The sequence below is a fragment of the Camarhynchus parvulus genome, chromosome 4 (genome assembly GCF_901933205.1).
Source record: "Camarhynchus parvulus chromosome 4, STF_HiC, whole genome shotgun sequence".
NCBI classification, from domain to species: Eukaryota; Metazoa; Chordata; class Aves; order Passeriformes; family Thraupidae; genus Camarhynchus; species Camarhynchus parvulus.
Window position 1 is genome coordinate 25953596 of NC_044574.1, and position 23210 is coordinate 25976805.

The 23210-nt window shown below is 37.2% G+C and overlaps 1 protein-coding gene across 6 annotated transcripts in view; it reads right to left on the bottom strand.

The window, feature by feature from the left end:
* Positions 1-23210, bottom strand: part of CORIN (corin, serine peptidase) — a 120557-nt gene that overhangs the window by 16512 nt on the left and 80835 nt on the right. For all 6 annotated transcript variants that reach the window (XM_030947027.1, XM_030947026.1, XM_030947024.1 and 3 more), the window contains 7 exons: positions 21823-21921; positions 18594-18825; positions 16958-17103; positions 16128-16235; positions 11800-11913; positions 9275-9385; positions 8419-8548 (listed from right to left, as the gene is read on the bottom strand). In XM_030947027.1, the coding sequence (XP_030802887.1) occupies positions 8419-8548; positions 9275-9385; positions 11800-11913; positions 16128-16235; positions 16958-17103; positions 18594-18825; positions 21823-21921 (940 nt within the window). The remainder of the gene's footprint in view (positions 1-8418; positions 8549-9274; positions 9386-11799; positions 11914-16127; positions 16236-16957; positions 17104-18593; positions 18826-21822; positions 21922-23210) is intronic.

A 23210-nucleotide genomic window follows, 5' to 3' on the forward strand; every position in this document is an offset into this window, starting at 1 on the left:
AGGATCACACAAATGGCTTTCAGATTTTTGAGAGGCCTCTGGCACTGATTCTTCAGGAGGGGTTGAGGGTACTGAACTTGCTTATTCTTGTGAAGAGAAAGCTAAGGGGCAATTCGGCAGCAACCTGCAACTACTTGAAGGAGTTAAAACATAACTGAAACAAATTTTTTCTCAATAGTGCTGCATGGTAAAACATGGGGAAGCAGCCTTGACCTACAGCTTTGGAGACACAGAGCACATGAGAAGGAAATACTTCTTCATTAGGAGGGTGAAGCAGCCCTGGAACAGAGAGCCCTATCCATCAAAGTCTTCAAGACTTGGCTAAACAGAGCAGTGGTTGAACTGATCCCATGTGGCAATAGGGATCAGTGCTTCAAGTGGGAGAAGGACTAGATGTTCTCCAGATGCCTGTTACAGTGAGGATTTTATGATTCTTTTGCACAGCACAAACCCACTGTAGTGACCAGAGCCTATGATGAAGAGCTGAATCTTAAAGAAGGACAACAGTTACTAGATCAGACTTTTCACACACCAGAGCATATTTTAACATTACAGAACAGTCACTGAATCACAGAAATAATTAGGTTGGAAAGAGCTCCGAGATCATCAAGTCAGTCTTGCTCCTTCACAGAAAGATGTCTGCTAGATCTAATGACCATGACAGGGCACATAAAATTCTAACATATCTAATTCCTTTGAGCTAAAAGTTTCCTTTAATCTAAGTCAATTAAAAATATCTAACAACCTATAAAATCAGTTACTTGTAAAATCAGGCAAAACATTTCAATTTGCAGTAGCATATTACTCAAGTAGGAATTTCCAACTTAAATTTTACTAATCTTTCAATTTCAACTTAAGAATTAGAATATTCCTTTAATAAAATTAATTTCAAGCCAGCTATTCTCTTATGTGTGTTTAAGAGAGGAATTTTTAGAACTAAGAGAGAAAAAGAGAACCCGGTCTGTGTTCTACATTGTAAATGTGCTATCAGTGGGGAGAAGTAATGTTTCATTAGATAAGCTGCACAATGGAAATATTTAATAAGTTTTCAGAGCATTCGAGTCTGCTACCTGCTACAACAGTCAAAGTTCACAGTAAAAAATAAGCATTATGACTTGCATACTAAATTTTAACGAAAAACAATGAAGACAAGCTAGAAGGCAGGGACTAATTTTAGGTTATGAAGTTCATCATTCTGTTTGTAACGTATTTGGGATACCTCTGTACAGCAATGTTTTCAATACCTTATTCTCCCTTTTCCATTTGGAAGAAGTTGTTCAAATGCATTAAACTGCAAGTTTAGAATAAAGTATAATCCATAAACTGGATTACTTCTTGCTTCCAAGTAACAGTGACACATGTCAGTTTAGTTTCTATAATTCCATTTTTGTAGGCCTCATGTGACAGGTTTGAGAAAAGAAGCCTTGAGTTAGGCCAGAAGGCAATGGATCACACACACATGGGCACTAATTTAAAGCAAATTAGGCCTCTTTCAGAGCTGGAACAGCATCTGTTTCCTGTCTGTACATATTGGTTTAAATGTTCCTTGGTCTTGACCAGAATTCTCTAAAGCCACAGCTGTGCCATAGAATATGGAGTAAAACATCAAAACCTTGACTTTAACAGTATTAAAATCAAAGATATCTGAAATTTTAAAGTGAAAACATATTGAAATGTAGAGAGAAGAATTTTAATAGAAATTAAAAGTATCCACTGCATTGATAGAAAAAATAAACAAGTATGATTAAATTATTCTTAAAATTTTTCAGTTGAAAGTTGATAATCACTGTGATATTTTCAGGTTTCAAAATCCCTCAGTCTTATCTCCTAGCTGATAAACTAGTCAAGTCTACAAAGAATGAGTTAACTCATAATTATACTGCAAAAAAATCACTTTCTTGCTTTATCTCTGCATGCTGGTACAGAGTTAATTTTCTTCACAGCTAGTATGGGGTTGTGTTTCAGACTTGTGCTGAAAACAGCGTTGATAACAGAGGCCTGACTTTGCAGCACTCTGTTCTCTGACTGTGCAAATTACAGGTTTCATAAAGTATCATTCTGTAGCTAAACGTGAAAAAAGACCAGTTGGAAGCATCTGAAGTTAAAGCTTCAAATACAATCTAAATTTTCTTAGCTGGAAGTATTAATTCAACTTCAAATTTAATATTAAGTCCTTCATTTAAAGTCAATTAGCTTTTAATTTTAAAAATGGGATGAATTTCAGAGAAAAATGTTGACTTGAAACAGAATTCTAGTTGTTTAATTTCAAAAATTTGAAACAAATAACTTGAGTTTTCAACCTTTTTTCCCTCATAATGAAAGTATTCACTGAATTTGAACAAAATTCACTAGTTTCTTTGTTAAACATCATCCTTTACAGAATGATTATTCACTAAGAAATCTTCCCAGTGTAATTTATACTTTTTTTTTCAAGATATGTAACATTTATTCTTTTATTACCAATTTCTTCTTCTCATCTCTAACAGAACTTGAGAGCAATATTCTCATAGGCATTTTTACATTTTTTGAGCTTACTTTTTACATCTAAAGCTAACACTGATATCATTTCAGGAGCTAGGATTACCTTTGAAAGGACACCTGTGTGTTTAGTGATACACAGTTTATATGCAGAGGGCTTCTTGCATTAGGATTCTTGGTAGGAGTTGAGGAGAGGGTGTGGAGGTCAAATAAGACTTTCCTGAATTAAACAGCAGAAAGAGCAAAACTGAAGGAAGAACTGTTTGCCTGAAAGCTTGGCTGATAAAAGATGCTGTGTTTCTTGCAGTCCTTGCCCCTCTCAAAGTCTTAAGTCACCTCAGTAAATTACAGAATAGGTTGCTCAGAGTCCCATCCAACCTGATCTTGAATATTTCCAGGAATGGGGTGTCTGCAATTTCTCTGGGTAACCTGTTCTAGTGTTTCACCATCCTCATTGTGGAAAAATTATTTCTTATGTCTAGTCTAAATCTACACTATTTTAGTTTCAATACATAACTCAAAAAAAAAACCCTAAAACAATTCAACTTGCAGATTTCACAATCAATTTTCAATGCAGAGAGATTTAGTATCTGTTTAGAGTTAAAAGGAGTAAATTTGAATCTGGAAGCCCCTGGATAAAAAATGAAAGAAAAAAGGGGGCAGTAGGCTTAAAATGTACAAGTTACAGCATAAAACAGTTTGAAAAATGATTTGTGACCAATCATTAGAATAAGAACATTTCCTGGTTTGGTGGTATTGATGTATCTTTCTTTTAACCAGTCACAGAATGGTTGGGCTTGGAAGGGACCTCTGCAGGTCAAGTATGGCCACCTAAGGCCAATTACCCAGAAGCACTTTCAGACAGCTCCAAGGCTGTTTGAGATAATAAAATTATGAGTAAGAATCATTCTACTTAAAAAAAAAAGAAAATATCCAATCATGGAACTAGAAAGTGTTGCATGAGGACACTGACCACACGTTTAATGAGTATTTGAAGAAACTGTCACATTTTTTCAGGAATTATAAGGTTGGAATTTCTTCCAAAACAGCCTTATCCAAATAATTATATTTTAAACTACATAAGTACATGAAAGACCAGACAATCTATCAGATATTAATCTAGCACAATTCTAATACAATGAATAAAGTAGACCTATTTTAACATTGGTCTATTATTGCTCAAATTTAGTAGAACAGTCTTCCACATCTACCACAGCTCTATTTTCAGAAAAATTCTGTAGTGAGTTATTAGTTACCATTCTTAAAAAATTAAATTAAATGTAAAAAATTTGCTTTCTACATCATCTACAGGATTAACAGAACACTGTGGCCATGGAAAACATGAATAAATTCAAGGCAGGTTAAGAGTATGTAACATTCTGTTGAATGGATCTAGAAATCTAGATTGAATTAATGAGTACAAATACTTCCTCTTTGGCATAGAATTTGTTTCACTAAATGTCATGTCTATTCTTGGAGAAAATGAAGTTTCATTCAGAAGTTCAAATTTATTACATGGATATTACAGAAGGATTCTGGGGTTTGTTTTTGTTATGTTCTTTGAGCAAATAAAACATTAGCTGAGCTTCCATTACTCCTCTTGCAGAAATAGTTATAGAGTAATAAAAAAAACCAAATTAAACCATGTGAAAACAAGAGATTGTTTGTCCAGCAGCTTGACTGCTCAGTTGTCAAATATTCAAGATCTTTATACCAAAGACATGGAGTGAAAAGTACCAGAAAATACAGAAACCCAGGCAGCAACAACTTGCCCATCCCTTTCATAAATACATACACAGCAGATGCCACAGCAGAGGAAAGAAGGAAAAGGAGCTGCTGGTTTCAGTGGACCACCAGTGACACAGCCTCCAAGAAAAGGAGCAGCAGGCACAGGAAGAGATAACAGGAGATTTTTAAAAACAAGTAACTTGGTAGACAGCTGCAATTTTACACTGATGCTAGACCAGAATATGCTGGTGAAGTAAAACTCCCCCATACTCTGCTGAGTACAAACTTTTGAAGTTTGTTGTATTTGCTCTATCATCCTAGTGCAGCCAAGAAAGACAAATTATTCCACTATATTTTCCAGAATGACAGAACAACTCCACTGCTGCCTTTATCAAATTTCAGAGCTCAGCAGACCATGCTTTTATGATTGCCATTTCATCAGCAAAGAATGTGGACTTCCAAGTATATGGAAAGTGGGTTTCTTCAACTGAACATCATGACAAAATACATTCTTCCAACATTCTTCCAGTGTTCTGAACCTATGCAGTACACCCAACCTTAGCAGCACAGCCTCTAGCACACACCAGGACAGATGTGAGACTGACTGCTGTTCTGTTCTCTACCTGTGTTAACAGAAAAACTAATTGCCAGAGACTGCATTTAAATTCACTGTAGTGAAATCTTGGCCCCAGTCAGAAGTCTCTGAATAAACTTATATGTCCTGACATAAAGAGGTAGTCAGATTAGGTGGCATGATAGTCCCATCTGGTTGTAAACTGTGAAACCTAAGACTTGAGCATCCTCATTAAGGTCTTGGCATTACAAACAAACAAATTTAACATCTTTTGTACTAGAAGGAAACATAAAAACTGCTAAGAATACATGTTGCATAGCTTGAGCACCAGCCATCAATAGTCCAAAGCCTTTCAGACAATGCCTGGAACTTGTGGCTTTGTCTGATGCTGCATCATGCATCACACAACACATTCCATGAGTGGTGCTATGAAAAACTGGAAAACCACATCGTCTGTGGAATTACAACTGGCAAACAGACAGCAAAATTGCCTGCATTTTGTGAAATGGGCAGAATAGAATGAACTTTTCATGTTGCTTCAGACTGAAGGTTTGTATGTTCCAAACAGACAAACTGCTATTCTGTAAAATGTGTTACCACTATCCATTAAATCAACCTAACTTTAACCACTATCACGTCACTATCTTCATTCATTTTTTCAGATTAATTTAGCCTAAAGTATTAAAATATGTTATTTTTAAATAACTAAAATATTGAAAAGCTGTTAGAAAGACATTGCCTTTATATTTTAAACATTACCACATTATATAGTAATTGGGAGTTTTTATTTGGCAAAGTAACAGTTATTAAAAATAGTTTGCAGAGCTTTACAGAAAATAGAAATTCCAAAAGCTATCATTCATTGTAATTCCTGATCTAAGGCATTAATAAGCCTTCAATTTGATATCTCACTCATAATATGCATTATTTTTCTGTAAAAATAAACAAGAGCGCTATTAAAGCAAAATCAAGAGTTGCTGTAATTATTAAGTAAGTAAGTAACTAATAGCCACAAAACTGGGTGGTTCTGCAGTGCGCTCTAATGTGGGCAGAATTTGTACATTCACAGCTTTAATTTTCTGAAGGACTACAATGAAGCTGTTCCCATTGGGAATACTTGCAGAAAAGCACTGCATAAGACATTTCTTTTTTTTTTTAACATAAAAAGAGTTGTTTTATCATTACTTGAGTTCTGTGCAATACACAGTCTAATTTACCAGCATCCTCAATGGTGAGTAGAAAGAGCTTGTTAAAAACACCAATATTGTCAACCTCACGTTCAGCTATTCTTGCTGTAAGTCAATTAAATAATGTATACAGGACATAAATGCCAAGAGATGAAGTTCATGGCTTCAGATCAGATTACACAGCAGCATGAAACTCCAGTTATAGAGTCATCCATTTCACCATATAGAAAACTTTAGCCTCCGTAACATTTTCACTGAATCCCTATGCAATGTTAACAAAATAATTAAAAAGCTGTATTACTCATATTACTCCTTTTGGAAATCAGTTTTGGTAACGCATCATAATTTTTGTTTTTCTTACAGCTTTTCAAAGCTAATTTACTGTATTTTTCGCAGTGCCACTCTACAAAAACTTGAAGAATAGCTAAGAAAATAAGGCTTCAGATTACTGACAAAATGGGGCATTAAGAAAAGACAAACAGTGATCTGGTTTTCTGAAGTACTGCAAGAAAGAATTAGAAATTAGTAGTGGAGTCAAACTGAAGTTGTAGACTTCAGAACTGAACTGACTTCAGAGTTTCCTACTGCCTTGACACAACTGCCTGTCCCTACCAAGATCTTGTAGAAATATTATTTTGTAGAATATGTCACCGTGTTAGAAAATTGAGTTGTGACATTTAAGAATCATTTTTGTCTCTTACATTTCTTAAAAGTGCAGGATTGTTGACACCTGTTAGCAAGCATCAGTAAAGAAGCAGGAAGCTGTAGGTTTCTACCCATGCTGATTTCAGCCTAGGCACACCTCTGAAAAAAGGAAGGAATCAGAGGATTGTGATAGTTTAATACATTTTCATTTTCCCAGCAGCAAGCATCATGGGAAAGAGAAGCAAATTTTATGTTAGGACCAGTGGCAAGGTGAACATGAGCAAGCAGTGCCCTGGCAGCCAGGAGGGACAGCCCTGTCCTGGGGAGCATCAGGGACAGCATCACCAACCAGGCAAGGGAGGGGATTGTCCTGCTCTGCTCTGCACTGTGGCAGCCTCACTTTGAATATTGCGGGCAGTTTTGGGTGCCACAATGTGAGACATTAAACTGTTAGAGAGCATCCAAAAGATGGCCATGAGGATGGTGAAGGGACTGAAAGGGAAGCTGTATGAGGAGTGTCTGAGGTCACTTGGTTACCTCTGGAGGGTAAGCAGAGGGGCAGACACTGATCTCTTCAATCTTGTGACTAGCAACACGACTCAAAAGAATGGTATGAAGCATCAGGGGAAGTTTAGGTTAGGTAACAGGGAAAGGTTTTTCACCCAGAGATGGTTGGGCACTGGAACAGGCTTGCCAGTGGTCACAGCATCATGCCTGAGTTAAGAAGGATTTGCACAGTGCTGTCAGGCACAGGGTGTGTTTGTTGGAGTGTCCTGTGCAGGGCCAGGAGTTGGACTCAAGGACACTGTGTCCCTTCCAACTCAGTATATTCTATCATTCTATAAAGCTTTATTAGGATGCTATATTAAGCTAAAGCAAAAAGATAATGCAAATATTATTTAGGTACACTAAACTAGATAGAGGAGTATAAAATTGTGTGTTAGAATGGCAAGCAGTCCAGTTACAGGTGGTCTTCAATTTGGGGCATCTGTTAGAATGGCTGCCAAGTATCCCTGCAGTGCAAGACTATACAGAGTACATGAAGTGCAGACCCCCTAACCCAGGGTCTTTATCCTCCTGTGTACTTTGAGAAAGGTACAAAGAATGTCAGTTTGTGTAGTGGAGAAAAGCAAACAGAAAAGACACCTCTTAATTCAGTCTGGGGATCAGAACTAGCAAAAGATAGCCTTTATTTACCATCAGATTTGCCTCTTCCCAGTAAGAGACAGCTGTGAATATCAGAGCAGCTGAACTTGCTTTTTATCCAACAGTTATATTTTGCATCAATTATTCCACAATTCAGTGTGCATGCAATAAAGACACTAAGAGGCTATTTCTTTTTCTGAGTTCCACACAGAAATCCTCTCTTTAACAATTTGCTGTCCAGAGATGCCCAAGTTAAATACATCCACTTGCCTAACTTACAGTATTTATTGCAAAAAGCAAATAAATTATGAGGATTTTCCCTCTATTTCCTGAGTCTGCTTTAATTCTTTAGGAAGAAACAGAGTATTACATTCTGAGCCTTAGCAGTAACTGTTAGTGCATGTACTGAGCCTTGGCAAAACACCATTATCTTTTCAAAACACTCTTAACAATCATGCAACGTTTATAAAGTGATGGAAGTGCCTAGATTTCAGTGAAATTCTGTTCCTGCCATAGTTAAAAAAATTTCATTACCTCTTTTCTCTGTGAACCATTTCCACACTAGGTCTAACATTGCAGTGATCAATGATAGTTCACATCTAACACCAGCACTCCAATTGTCTTAAGAAATTCATCAAAGCTACAAACTACTGACCTTACCCTAAACCCATCTGATTGCAGGCCAGTTGGCTTAAGTTTTCTTGCCACTCATCAGCACAAACATGGTTATCAGCAGCTGACCTGTGAACAGTCAGGAGCATCAAGGAATTCCTGGTTTTAGACAGTGTAACTGGAAAGAAAAAAGGAAGAAAACTTCAGTATTATTTAAAATAGTTTTATAGATGGAAAACTGAAAACATACAACTACATTCAAGATTCTTCCAAGTTGCTGGCACTTTTTCAAGCTTTACATGCTGAATAGCTATGCAATTTAAAACCAAGGCAAGTGTGGTATCAGTCAGAACCTTGCTAGAGTGAACAACATGACACACCGAACAGCAAAGGCAATTTGAGAGGGTAAGAATAAACTCGAATATTTCTAATTCACCAGTACAGATTCACATGGGTTGCTGATAGCCTTAATTTTTATAGCCTTAATCTAGTTAGATAATCTAGATAGAAGATCTAGATCATCACCATTTCTTCTCTCTTAGAGAATATGTATGTAAAAATTCAGGAACTGCTTTTGTCACATGCAAAAAAGATTCTCAAAAGGTCCTTCCATATCTCAACATCTTCTTAATCTCTCCTCTATCCACAATACTTTCCAGATTACACACATCATCTACACATTTTCTTGCTATATCACTTTAGTTATATATTTACACTGTGACACTTCACACTGAGCTTTTGCTTTCTCTTTTGCCCACTTCCTTGCATGCTTTCCCAACCTCACCCCAGTCTTCTCTTGGCTAACAGAGGGAGCACCTCTCCACCACTGTATTCTGAATTAAATCACCAATGATTGCTACCATCACCCAAAGAGCACTTTGAGGCACTTCAGAGCAGAACTTACCACAGTCCCATTCATCTGAGCTGTCAGTGCAGTCTGCCTGCCCATCACACCAGAGTTCACGGGGCACACACTCGTGGTTGGCACATTCAACTTCACCCTCGTCACAAAATGCTGCAAAGACAAAAACATGCTTCCTCCTGAGAAAGACATGATCAAAGTGAAATTCATATTGACATGAAAAATTGAGGAAAGTCAAGGTAGATACAGATCAGATTTATGGAAAAACTAAGTGAGGCAGGTTTGCAACAAAATTCAGCATGGATACCACTGATGCAGATAATGGTTGCTGCCATGCAGTGACAGAGGGCATTGCAATTCAGAGGGAAGGAAGAGCGTCTACAAATGCAAGATCTGGGATTACTTAGTGTCATTTGTGATCTTGTAATATGAAACCTGTCTTAGTCCCTCAGAAGCTGTAAGAGAAAATACCATTCTGTGCTTTTTAGCCGACTGATCCAAAGTTGTTTAGTGCTTCATGATTTTTGAAAAAAATATTTTACCACAATGAATATCTATTTCTTCTCATTCACAGCAATTATATATTAATTTTTGAATTCCTCTTTGCTTTTGAAAATCACATATTTATTTTTATCTCTACTTTAGAGGTGAGAACTGCTGTACTGATAGACATGTTCCAGTTCACAGCTGGTATCCTTACATATGGATTTCCAGACTATGTTCAGTATGGGAACCACAAGAGCTTCCATTTGCAAATGACTTTACCCTCAACAACCTCCCTTCCAAATGGCAGGAGTGAAGAAGTACAGTACCTTCCTCACTAACACACTTCCAGCTTCTATGAACCCCATCATTATGGAATTCTGAGACCTGGGGGAGAGCAGAGCAGGAGAAAATGCATGGAAGGGAGCTGCATTCAGTTGTGCCCATGTTTGGCTGATGTACAGAATTTATACTGCCATACAATCCAAGCACTTATCTGCAACACTAGTACAAAAGTGCACTCCACAGGGAAAACCATACAGATAGAGCAGGCAGTGTTGCCTACCCCTGGTCTTTCTAGCTCTGGAATAAAGCATGCAAAACCAGAAAAAGCACTTTGACTCCACCTTCCAGAGAGAGCATAATTCAAAAACTGGAAGCCCTCAGCTGGGAAAACTTTGCTGCCATTTTAGACTATTCAAGCCCCAAATCAAAAGCAGAGAGGAAATACACTCTGGTAATTATGAACTAGATTAACCTTGGCCTTTTAGTAATCTCTTCTCTGTCATAATCCTAATGTGTGATCATGAGTAAATCACTTTAATACCACCTCCATCCTTTAGATTACAACACAGAGTTTGGAAGTTAAATGGTATAATCTTTACAACAAAAAGCAGATTAAGAAATGTTTTGTGAGCTTCAGCTTCCCAAAAAGAAACAAAGTTTGATCTAGCAATACATGCAGGCTGCTGTTTCATTTTGGCAAACATATTCATCGGCTTCAATTAGGACACAAAATGCTCCTACCAAGAGAACTCCAGAGACTCAGGAGCAACTTCTTTTAAATCACACAATTATATCCAAACATCCCAGCAAAAATGACAAAATTCCAAGTTTCCTGAGAGATGAAAAATTTCAGTTTTCAACCAGCTTTACCAACCAGTGATCCCTCCTTTGTTGTGCAGACTTTCTCCCAGTATGTCTTTTCTGCTTCCTGGTCTTGGGAGCATGCCCACACACCAGGTTTTCTCAGGAGAAGAGAATTCAGAGTACCACTAATATTAATGAAAGTGGAGCTAACATCCCAGGGCACTCACTCCCAGCTCAGTATGCAGGGTGGGAGGCCGCAAAGCAGCTGCTGCGTACAGATGTTCCACCACTTCCCATCCCATTCTCAGATGGAAACAGAGGAAAGAGAACTGAGGACAGCCCCCACAGGGGAGCAGGGTGCAGGCTGCTCCCTGCCAGCACTCTGAACAGACTTGCACTATGCACATGGACAGCGTGCCCATGACACCAGTGCACCTTCCTAAGTTCTATACCTTGATTTTTATCACAGACTGGATTGCAGAAGAAACCTGTGGAGCCAAGTAGGGAGACAGAATCTAAGAAACATCAATCAGGAAAGAAACTAAACAAGGACATTTACCAAAAAAAACAGATCAGAAGTAAAATCAAGTATAAATCAAGGAAAAAATGAGCAGTGACCAGCTATGAGCTATGTGTATATTAAATGAAGTTGAGGAAACTTGGGAAAAATCAAAAATCTACAAGGAATAAAAGTACAAAGGCACAAGAACAAGAAGGAAGAAAGAGAAAAGAAAAAAAAAGAAAAGAAAAAGAGAAAAAGAGGATGAGAGTGACCAAACAGACAGAAAGGATCCCAGGATGTGAATGACAAAGGACAGAAGATGAGGAAAGAGAAATTGGTGCTGTAGACAAACTGAAAAGGGAACTGAGGGAATGACTAATTCTTTCTGCTTATAGAAAGCATAAAGCATTTTTACTTTGATTTCTATTGGACCCCAACACCCCAAAACTGTGATCAGCCTTTTAAGGGAGCAACAAACTGCATGAGTCCTTACAGCAATTCTTTTCATCCATCATGTCAGGGCAGTCTGGGAAACCATCACAGATCATCGTGTGTTTGATGCACACCTTCTTCAAAGGACACTCCCAAAGACCCCTTTCTCTACAACCTGGAGGCAGAGAAGCACAGTTCTGAAATACTTGCATGCAATATTGAACCAACTGTTTTCTTCCTTAAAAGTCCTGAAACACACAAAATATTTTCACTTGCAATATAAATTTTAGAAGGTACCAAGAATTGTTACTAATGAAGAAATGGAAATAAGACTGGCACAGTGCACACCTGATAAATGGATCTAAATATTTTAACATTTCATAGTACTTCAGTGCTTTTGAAATAATAATTGTATTATGAGTGTATATTATACATATCTCTAATGGTTTAGGCATTAGCTCAATTAGCTCAAAACGCATACCACTATTCTTGAAATACATTTGCTAGTAATATAAGAACTTTTAGAATTCTGAAGTCCATAGAAATTCCTTGGTCTTTCAAAAGCATATCCTATAAAAACATGGAATCTCCATGAAACACTGTAGAAACACATGCTTTTTTTCTGGCAGTGCTGATGCAGAATCTAACACAGAATCAGAATGAAAGGTAGAAAGAGAAGTAATACAAAACTATGTCAAAGTGCTTTGACAGAAAAATTCCTTTTGGTCAGCTAGAGGAAATTAAGAATAGGCCAAAGTACATTTTAGAAATTATTTTATTCCACTTTTTATTTCCATCAACTAAAAAACCATTTTATTGTGGTATCAGTTTAAATACTTTGACATACTAATGTCCTGCATGACTGACACTGGTTTTCTAGGAAGCCATAAAAAATGACTTGTCCTGACTAAGGACAACATGTGACTGATTATTTGATTGCCTTGTTTGCCCTGTTCTATAGATGATACTTTTCATGTTAATCTAAGGGCAAACTCAATTGATAGCCCTGATGTTCATACATACAAATAATTCAGATATAAATTAAAAACAGTATTTGAAGCAGCACCTCTTTTTGCCAGGACCTGCAACTGTGAAAGCAGTAAGTTATAAGCACATATATCGTTTCCAAGAAATTTTAATTCTGAAGTACATATTTTACAAATATGAATCAGAGAATCCCTACTGGATTAATGGAAAAATCCGTTCAGGTTTTACCTGTACCTGGATGCGTGGGGTGCTTGATTTTGTTTAGATTTGAAAAAACGTGTAAAAAAATGTTAAAGCCCAGAGAAATAAATAGCCTTAACCTTTGAAACTAATTCCTCATGATCAAATAACTTTCTTGGGTATCACCACTCTCCAGGTCTCCTTCTTGACAATATTTCTGATAACTTTTGATGAAAAATTAATTGAAACAAAAAAAAAAATCTCTACTCATATAGAACAAGGAATTCCATCTTAGGATCTTGATATTAACATGAAATACAAAAAGCTTAAACTCCCCATAATTTATGAACCTAGCAATTTTTTAGCAGTGTTTACAATTCATTAAATACACGTTTCCTTTTCTCTTCATCACACATTACAGTGTTACACTGTGAAGTGTACCAAGACTCTCCAAAACTAGTCACATAGACAAATACACAATTCCCTATGAAAAATTCACTAGTTACTAAATTCAGTCTTCAAATACACTGTTTTGTTGGTAGAGATCATCTACCATTTGGAGTATTTATATTTCATCTCTAATTACTTTTGTGACATGCATTTTTAATTCAATGAAAGGGGAGTGAAAACAGAGCTAGAAAAACATGTCTATATGTACATTAACCCCATCTCAAAAATACATTTTGACAAGAGATATGGTTTCATATAGGATCTTACCTGCCTTCCTCTTAATAATATGAAGGAAGTTACCAATTGTTGTCCATGTATACATTTCCCACCCAATAATCATTAAATGATTAATGTCAAGACCACCACATTTTTCTCTCACCTAAAATACTACAGGTCAAAACCCAGATTGCAGAAAATAGTGAAAGACAGTATTGGCTATGAATGTTATGTCCTCAATTTCTTTAGTAGGTGTAGGGCCCTGTTCTGCTCCCTGCCAGAGGCATTGCTCAGCAGCCAGCAATTTAATGCAGTCAATTACAACCAACTAGAATATTTAATACCACAAAATCTCGTGACATCTTTCATAATAATATTTTTTTGAAATTACCTTCCCTGCACTTTACTGCACTCAAAGTCTCACTTCCAGTAATCTCAATCAAATTTTCTCCCCAAATCCCAGTGTAGATGGCACTAAAGTCTGAGGATTTCACTGCACTTGCGTGGCTGAGATGTCCTCTCACAAAGCCCATTGAAAGCACAGCAGGGACTGCTGACAGAAGGAGACAGTGGGTGCTGAATATAGCTCTGCATGGGGAGAGTACACCTCAGTCTCTTTGGAGGGTTCTAACTTCTATTTTTTGGCCAGAGTAGTCTAAGCATAAAAGAAAGCTGTAGCTAGTCTTTTTCAGCCTCCTTCTGCCTGCCCTGTAAAGCTGTTCCACATAGATCATTTAAAGCACTTCAAATACAAGGGGTTCAAATTAAACATTCTGTCTTTTGTTAATGTTAGAAAACCAATTTAAAAGGATAACACTAAGAAAATTTGAGCTATCCATTTACACATGGAAAGATCATCAAGTTTTGATTTTGTCCTGCACACATGGAATATGAATAAGTTAGAGACAGCTGCTCCTGGAGCTCTGCAAGGACTTTTTGTTTTTCAGTAACAGTATTAGCCCTGGTCAATGTAATGTCACCCTGACAGCAGTAATTTCCTAGCTGATACAGTCTTCCATATTTATAGAAACTGATAAGAATTCTGCTGATTGCTTGTGACATTCTGTCTAGACTTGAGAGAGAGATCCACTCGAGAAACGAATGTTACATATTAGAACAATATTTCACATGTTAATGTCTAGGAGAACAAAATTATCCTAAAAGACACATAATTTGTTTTCTAAGGAGTTAAAAATTGGTGTCAACAAAAAAATATTTGGCAGGAAGGACAACTGAGACAATTGATTCAAAGTAAAGGGATGTCAAACTCTGAAAGAATCACCGTGATCATCAGCTCTGACTTTTCTTTATAACCCAAATAAGAGAATGACCTAATATTAAATCATATTGCAGAGAGCATAACATTTTTTTTTACCCCTTTCTTTCTTTGTTTACAGGGGAGGGAAAGAAATAAAGAAAGAGGAGAGAGAATACAAGAATGATCTGGAAACTCCCAGAGACTGAGAATACATCACTCATTGGGGGTAAATAAACCCTTGGCTACTGCAAACATTAAAACAATCTGCTTTTTGAAAAGAAGCATTTTATAGGGCTGCTAAGACTGAACTTTAGCCTAGCTTTAGCTTTCTGGTGTTGGATTTTATTTTACTGTCTCTGAGTATAAATTCTCTTATTGTCACAGTTTTGTTGTTCACATAAACTGCTACCCTCTTAACCCATTCTCAGTTTAAAAAAATACACAGGTTGTGCACCTTAACCCTACTCTGCTGCAATGTTTTCCAATCCTTTGCTCATAAGCACACCTCTTCTCTAAATCCTTAGTGATGTATGATTATTCTCTTTGCCCCTAGGGATGCCAGGCCTGCATGCAGACCTCCCTGAAGACTGCAGCTTAGTCAGTTAATAAATATTTAGAACTCCTTTCTCCTTCTGAAACTGTTCTGCCAGCAGGTAGAAGGGTACGTAGTGACCAAGAGATTTCTTGGTTATTACAGGCTCAATACATCCCGTTAAGTTAAAAGTCAAAAGCATCTATAGTAAAAGTAAACTCAGAAACATGTTGGAGAATAAACTTTAAGGGTTTATGCTTGTATTTGTAACTTGAGGTTGACCAATCTGAAAAAGCATGCAGAACCCACTTCAGCAACACAATATATCATAATGACATCTTTTGTCCATACATCCTAATGAGAACATAATCATGTATAAATTTACAACCACATTTAGAGATTCAAGATTTAATCTGCCAGGGAGTCACATTTTAGCTCAGTAAAGCCTTCAGCAATGTGAAAATAACTAAACCTGCAGAAATTTTTTAGCTTGATTCTTTAAGGAATACTCAAAACATCATAGAGTATGGTTATCAGAATCTAAATGATCAGGTATCACAAATAGTATTCATGTTGATTAAGAAGGATTCTTGCTATAGTATTTTTACTGATATTGTCTTTAAAAAACCCCGATAGTTCTAAACACACAAAAAGGGGTTCTCCTTCTCTGAACTCTCATGCTACAATTCAAATAACTGAACGAAAGATGAAGCTCATTCTGCAATGCTGCAGCTGCCCTCCATTCCAGCTGACAGCATGTCCTTACCACAGCTGTCCTCGTCGCTGTCGTCCTCGCAGTCAGCCTGCCCATCGCACCTCCGCGACGCCAGCACGCACCGTCCAGAGCGGCACTTGAAGTGACTGGGGGAGCACTCTGCCAAGGACAACCAACAGGGACAAACAGCACTCCCTAAGATAAAGCTTCATCATGGCATGGGCACTGATTTGTCACCCAGGCTGTTTCAGAAGGCTAAATAACACAGATAGAAGGCTTGTGAGACTGGAATTATGCATCAGGTGAGACTTTTCTTAATTGCGCCAGGAACGTGGTAGAGCAGCATTTTCCAGAGCTCTCCCTTCCATGCTGCCCTCTATCAAATGTCATTGCTTTGCCAAATCCCTGGCATGCAATGTTTAGACCGTGGGTATGAATTTCCTAGCTTCTCTTCTCACCATTGTGGTGGTGTATTATGCATTGAAATAAGAATAAGAAATCCCCAGGATTAAAAAAAAAGAAAAAGGAGATTGACAATTATGGGTCTATTTCAACGAATGAAAACCAAGTATAACTTTCCACTAATTAACCCTTTCACTGCTTCTGCCTTATCTCACAGTACCATTTTGGGACAAAGGAGTGGAACAGAGTTGGCAGATCTTTAAGGAGCTCTTTCACTGAGTGCCAGCAATTCCCTGGAGCAAGAAATCCAGCCAAGAATTCTGCCAAGAGACTAGCACAGCTGAGTAGAGAAACTCAGTTTGGAATAATTTCCACAGTTTAAATATTATAATTAAAGCGGAGGTATGAAAAAAACAAAGACCAGTGACTTTGGGAACCCATTTAAATCTCTTATTTGCTGTAATATATGTAAGAGGTACCTTCCACATCTTCATCTGGTGTTAGACAGGTTTGGTTGTCTGAGTTCTCATCTGGAAACTGAGTGCAGTCTGTATCTTCTGGCCACTGCAGACCTACAATCCCAAGCACAGCCTCACAGCGTTCCTTAGACTGTACACATAAAGTCCTGAGGAGACAAAGCAGAATTGCACTAAAGAACTGAATGAATGGCTTGGAAATTCACAGATACTTGAAGTTAATAATCCTAGCCGCAGTTAAACATGAATATCAAGAAAAAAAATCAGATAAACAGATGTTTTAATATGAAAAAATACATATATCAAAGAATGCTATGGCTGAAAAGCTAAGTTACTGCTGTGCAGTTATGTGATAAATAGGTTAATGATAACCAAATATAACTGCTCACAAACATGCTCTCCTCTGTAAGAGATGGCAGAGAATGATTTTTAAGAAGGACAAACTGCTCTCCTTCAGGGAAAAAAAAGAAACACATTTCGTATGAGTGAAATGCTACCTCTTCTGATTATGCTACCTCAGAAACCACAGGGCTTCAGAAGGACAAAATATTTAACCCTGCAAACAAAAGAGGGAAGAACTCCCTGAATGAATTAAATGAAATTAAAACTTTAGGAAAAGCAAAGCTCAGACCAGCCCAGTCTTGAGGCTGTTGTCAGTTACAGCAACAGAATACTTTCTACATCTTCATCTGCTGTTAGACAGGTTTGGTTAGTCAGGAAAAGGCATGAATAAAGTCCTTCTGTAGCATTTTTTTAACCTTATAAAAGATGGGAATCACTGCAAAATTTGTTCAATCCACTGAGATTAAGAATCATCCATGGTTTCTCTCAAAATACCCACTGTGAAATGCTTCAAAATTACAAAGGTATAAAGGCATAACAGAAAAATCCCCTAATGTTTGAAACATTTAGCCACTACTTTTGTCTGGGATCCTAGTAGGTTGAAAAATATTCAACCAAAGGATCCCATCCTTTTTTTTTCATTTCTTTCATAAAAATATTTTTCATTTTAATTGTAATTTTTGTAATTGTGTAATTTTAATTTGCCTTTATGCATTTTGATTATTTACACACCTTTCTTCTAGAGACAGTCTTTTCATGAAAGGTATCTTATTCCACTCATTTTCCTTTGACCTTTTAGTGAATTGAATTTTTTTATTTTCTTCACAATGCCCTGGGTGAAAAACTGAAGGGTCCTGGCAAACAGGGCTCCATCTGGCTGCTGACTGCTCACCTGCGCTGCTCCTCTGGGTTCAGCTGCAGGGCCTGTCCTGTTCAGTACATCTATCAATGGTCTGGATGCAGCAGTTTAGTGCATCATTAGCAAGCTTGCTGATTATACAAAACCGAGAGACGGTGTTGACTCTGAAGGGACAAGAGGCCTTTGCACCGGGCAATCATCAAAGACATAAAATTTAACAAGAACAAATGCCTGATCCTGCACCTAGGATGGAGTGGCACTAGACACAAACTGGAGAGCAGCCCTCCAAAGAGGGACCTGGGCATGCTGGTCAGCCGCAGCCTTTTCCTATAGAATTCCAAAGCAAAATTTTCAGCATTTTCAATGAAAGCATAAAACTGGAAAAAACTACTATGACAGACAGTCAAGAATGAAATGAAATACGGTTTAGTATAGTACCTGCAAGGTGGAATCCGCTGATTTGTATGGGGGTCACATTTTGGTACTAAGATTGTACACGCAAAAAACATCAGGTACTTGTAGCAGTTGGTCTGAACCAAAGCTGGGAAAAGGGAAGACTCCCAGCTGATAGAGGCTTCCTTCTGTGTCCTGTGGCCCAGGTAGTTTGGGTAATAAGTATAGTTGTAAGGCAAGTTCATACAAAGTTCCAGAGTAATTGGTTCACACTGACCTTTCACAGAGAGAAAACAAACAGAACCACAAATGGTGTGAGATTAAATTAAATTCAAAAGAAATAATTCCATACATATTTACAAAAATATCAGTCAGGGGATATCCTCTCAGGCTTGAGAAACTACAAGTTCCAGAGCTAGAGATCCCTTACAAGCCTATTCATGCCAGTAAAGGCAGGCTTGAATTCTGCCTACCTCATAACCCATTAAGATACTTTTATTTTCTTATTAATAGTCATTAACTTTCTGAGCAACATCTTAACTTTAAGGTGATACAATAAACTATCCTTAAACCAGAACAGTGTGTGTTGTCATTATACTGCAAGAGTTCAATAGTATTCCTTTTCCCTGAATCCACGGGGTTGTATGGTCGAGTCCTGTTTCCCCAAATCCACGGGGTCATCCCAAATCTACAGGGTTATATAGTTTAGTCCCGAATCCATGGGGTCATCCCAAATCCATAGGGTTATATAGTTTAGTCCAAAATCCATGGGGTCATCCCAAATCCATAGGGTTATACCGTTTAGTCCATAGGGTTATATAGTTTAGTCCAAAATCCATGGGGTCATCCCAAATCCACGAGGTCATATAGTTTAGTGCGATCTTGAGTCTTCTTTTATAAACTGCCGGCGCAAGTCCTTTTCTTGAATCACATTCAGGGTTGCCATATGTTGTCATTATAGTGCAAGAGTTCCATTACATTGCAAAGGTTCCGTATTACTAGAGTTTCATACCTCCTTCATATTTCTTGTAGGCAGGTCCTCTAGGCACTGACTCTTCCTTGTCCTCACAGTAGCCAACTGACTCCAGTTCCCCTCAACCAACCAATCCACTCTTTTATAACATTCTTCTCATTGGCTACAGCTGCGGCCTGTTAAACTCAGGCCTGTTCCCAATCTCTAATAATTAACCCAGCTGCAACTCCTTAAGGGGTAAGATTACTTTCCATACAACCATTATTTACTTATATTCTATCGCCCTGCAGTGTGTACTGCACAGCAACATACTGGTGTATCTACTATGCTACCATGACACACTTAACTGACAGGGCAGTTGTCAAAATTAGGAAGACAGAGAGCATTGGATACTTTGGATTAGAAAGGCTCTCAGGAGGTCTCTACTCCAATGCCCTGATCAAAGCAGGTCAGCTCTGAGGACTGATCAGCTTTCTCAAGGCTTTAGACAGTCAGGGTGTAAAAATCTGTAGTGACAGAGACCGCACAAAATCTCTGTATAGAAAACAGAAGCCAGGATTTGCTTTTAATTTTTTTCCTTGTTTACCAGGATCTGAAGGAGGGGACAATTAGGTTATGTATTACACAAGCATTGCGCAAGAGACAGTCTGCATGCTAATAATTTAATTTGGGTAAGACGTAACTACTAACAAATCAGAATGATAAGCAAAGACAAAACAGATGCAACAGCTACAAGTCCATATGATAACATATATATTGTAACTGCATACAAAAATCTTCCAACTTTTGGGAGTTTATCACAACAAATTTTGAACTAGCCAAGTATTTTGGATTTCTAAAAATTGTATAGCTTTTGTATTTCTTCTCACACTGGTATTCCGAAATATTTATTTTTCAATTTTCTACCATAACAGAAAACTACAGACAGAATTTCACTTCAATTCAGACTGAAATTTAACTTTTTATTTAGCAATGAGATGATTGTGAAATTATTTAAACTTATTTACTCTGGATATATTGAAAAAGTTTTCCACAAAAAAAGTATACCATTCAAAAGTAAAAAATGCATATATTTGTCTATTCTGGGGCTAAATATACCTTAATATGATTAATATTCTCTGTTAGCCAGTTGCCAGCATCAGCTGCTAGTACAGTGTGACAACTGTGTCATCCCATAGCTGTATCTTTGAGAGAAGCTGGAAGAAGATCCAACAGCCAATTATTCAGCTAATCAGCAGAACTGGGCTGATTAGCTGAATAAAGAACTCTATCTTGGTCTGACATTTGGTGTTGTATCTTGTTTTACTATGTACTGCTAATTTGATGATCACAAAGCTTCCAGCTTTTCCTCATTGCTAAATCCTGGCATACTACCAATACTGAACTGTTTCTGTTGTCTCAAACCACTCAGTCACATCTTCGGGGTACATGAGGTTCAATGACTTTAACAATTCTCCCCACATTACCTCCATTTCCTTTCCTTCATGATGAACCATCCCTTGTCCTTCCACACTTTTGCCTGAGATGCCCAGATAGGTTTGGGCTCATCTTTTGATTTTGGCTAGTAAACATCTTTCTTTGATGTGTACAGAACTTTGCACATTCACCAATATTTCAGGATGACCACAAAAGTACATGCAATATTCTAAGTCTTTGTATAACATAACATTATTCAAGATTAATGGGTTGAAATGTACATATATCATTCTTTTTTATTACACTTCGTATTTATATAGGTTTAAGTGAATTCTGGAAGAAAATCTAGTCTACTGAAATGCTGCTGGAGGATAGCTCTTTACATTTTGATAGCTCTTTTCAATATGATTATAATTTTCATACTGTGTTTAGAAAGCTTCCATTACGTTATGCGCAAAAGTGTCACTGTAGGTTTGAAGATAGTAACATTGAGTCTCACACGCAATTCCTGATAATCCAGAGAGGAATAAACAGAACATATGGTCCAGGGGAACATCTGACTCATTTTAAGTAACTCAAATGTTAGTCTTTCCTTCTGAGTCTGTCCTACAGCTTAAGAGATCCTGCTACTCCTTTATCTGCAATACATTTCACAGAAGAGAAAATTAAAATACCTCAATGTCAAATGCTATAAATCCTAGTACATCAATGATCAAGAGCTTTGATGACATATTTTCTTCAACATTGCCCTTTTCAAAGCTTAGTCATTAGACATCTACATTAGCTAGAAAATTGAAGTATTACTTACTGTGTTATACCCTGCATCCTCATTATAAACTAGAACACTCGAAAAGAGTAATAGTATGAAGCACATGACCTACTTACTGCAGTTTGCCTGGCTGTTCCTCATCTCACAGGGAGAAGCTCCACAGGGATCAGGGCAGGAAGAGCACCTCTGGTCTCCCTCCTGACAGAGGGTTTGATCTGAGGGAAGTAGAAATGCACTTTTCAAATTATTTACCATACTAATAAAAATGACTGGAGTATAATGAGAAAGTACAGTGTTTACATAAAAATTAAGTATTTCCTTTACATATTTCAGTAAGTACCCAACAGCATTTTAAGCGCAGCAAGGAAGAAAAGTGTGCAACACTGTTCAGTTCTCACTTTTCTTATCCCTCTGTTCAATATAAAAAATTACATCCCAGTTTCTGAATTAGAGGCATGGATCTCTGAAAGACATTTACCATGCAGAATATGAAAATTCCTGCAAATCACATTTCAAAAAGAACAATAGGTCCTAGCTGAAAGAGAGCACTGTTTGGGAATTATTCTTCAATGCCATTCAGTTGATCTGCTTCTCATTTTATGATAGTTTTGACTGACAATAAAAGACATCCTAATGAAAGGTCAGAGATGAAGACTAATGTCCTCCTTTGACTGGTTAAAAAACAAACAACAATAGAAAGAAATCCAAAAATGTTATGGTCCTAATAATGGACTTCAGAATAAATAAAACCAGCACTTCATCAAAATTTTCTGAACTACTTGAGTAGTTACTTTATCTGACAAATCCCTGGACTTCTCTCTATCATAGTTGTGCTAGCTCCTTTCCAAACCATTAAATTTTTTCTTCCATGCGCAAAATGAGTCATTTAGTTTTCTATTCTGTAAGGAGAGACTAAATAGATGGTGTTCATCATCTTATCCTGTTTAAAATAGCTTATTGCCCTGATTGCTTAGTATTTGTATTGCACTACTGCCCATGAACATTAATCATTCATCACTCCACTAGACATACAGAAGGTGCTGAAGAATGATCTAGTTTCAATAACCTTGACAACAATCTTGTCTAATTGATATAGTCATATCTATCATATTATAAAGTAGATTTACTTCCATTCATACATGTTATATATTGAAGCAACAGAGGTAATTTCTTTGCTATAGTGATTGACAATCTTATTTAACAGCTGCATCTCACTGTAAAATGGAACTTGAAAGGCAGGAAAAGCCTTTTGACTTCTAAAGCTATCCCAAATATTTACATTAAAATTATTTTTAAAGTTGCTCCAATTCCTTCCTATACTTTAAAAATCCCTGTGCTACAAGGTAGATTCCTTTGATCCTAGCACAAATAATGCTGAATTTGTACAAACACAGTGTACCCTGTCTTTTGAAGAGATCACAGAAACAGTTGTGAATACGTCTATATTAGATTTCTACTGTCACAAAATGAATGAGAGCAGTACTCATAGACAGATGTCTTAAAT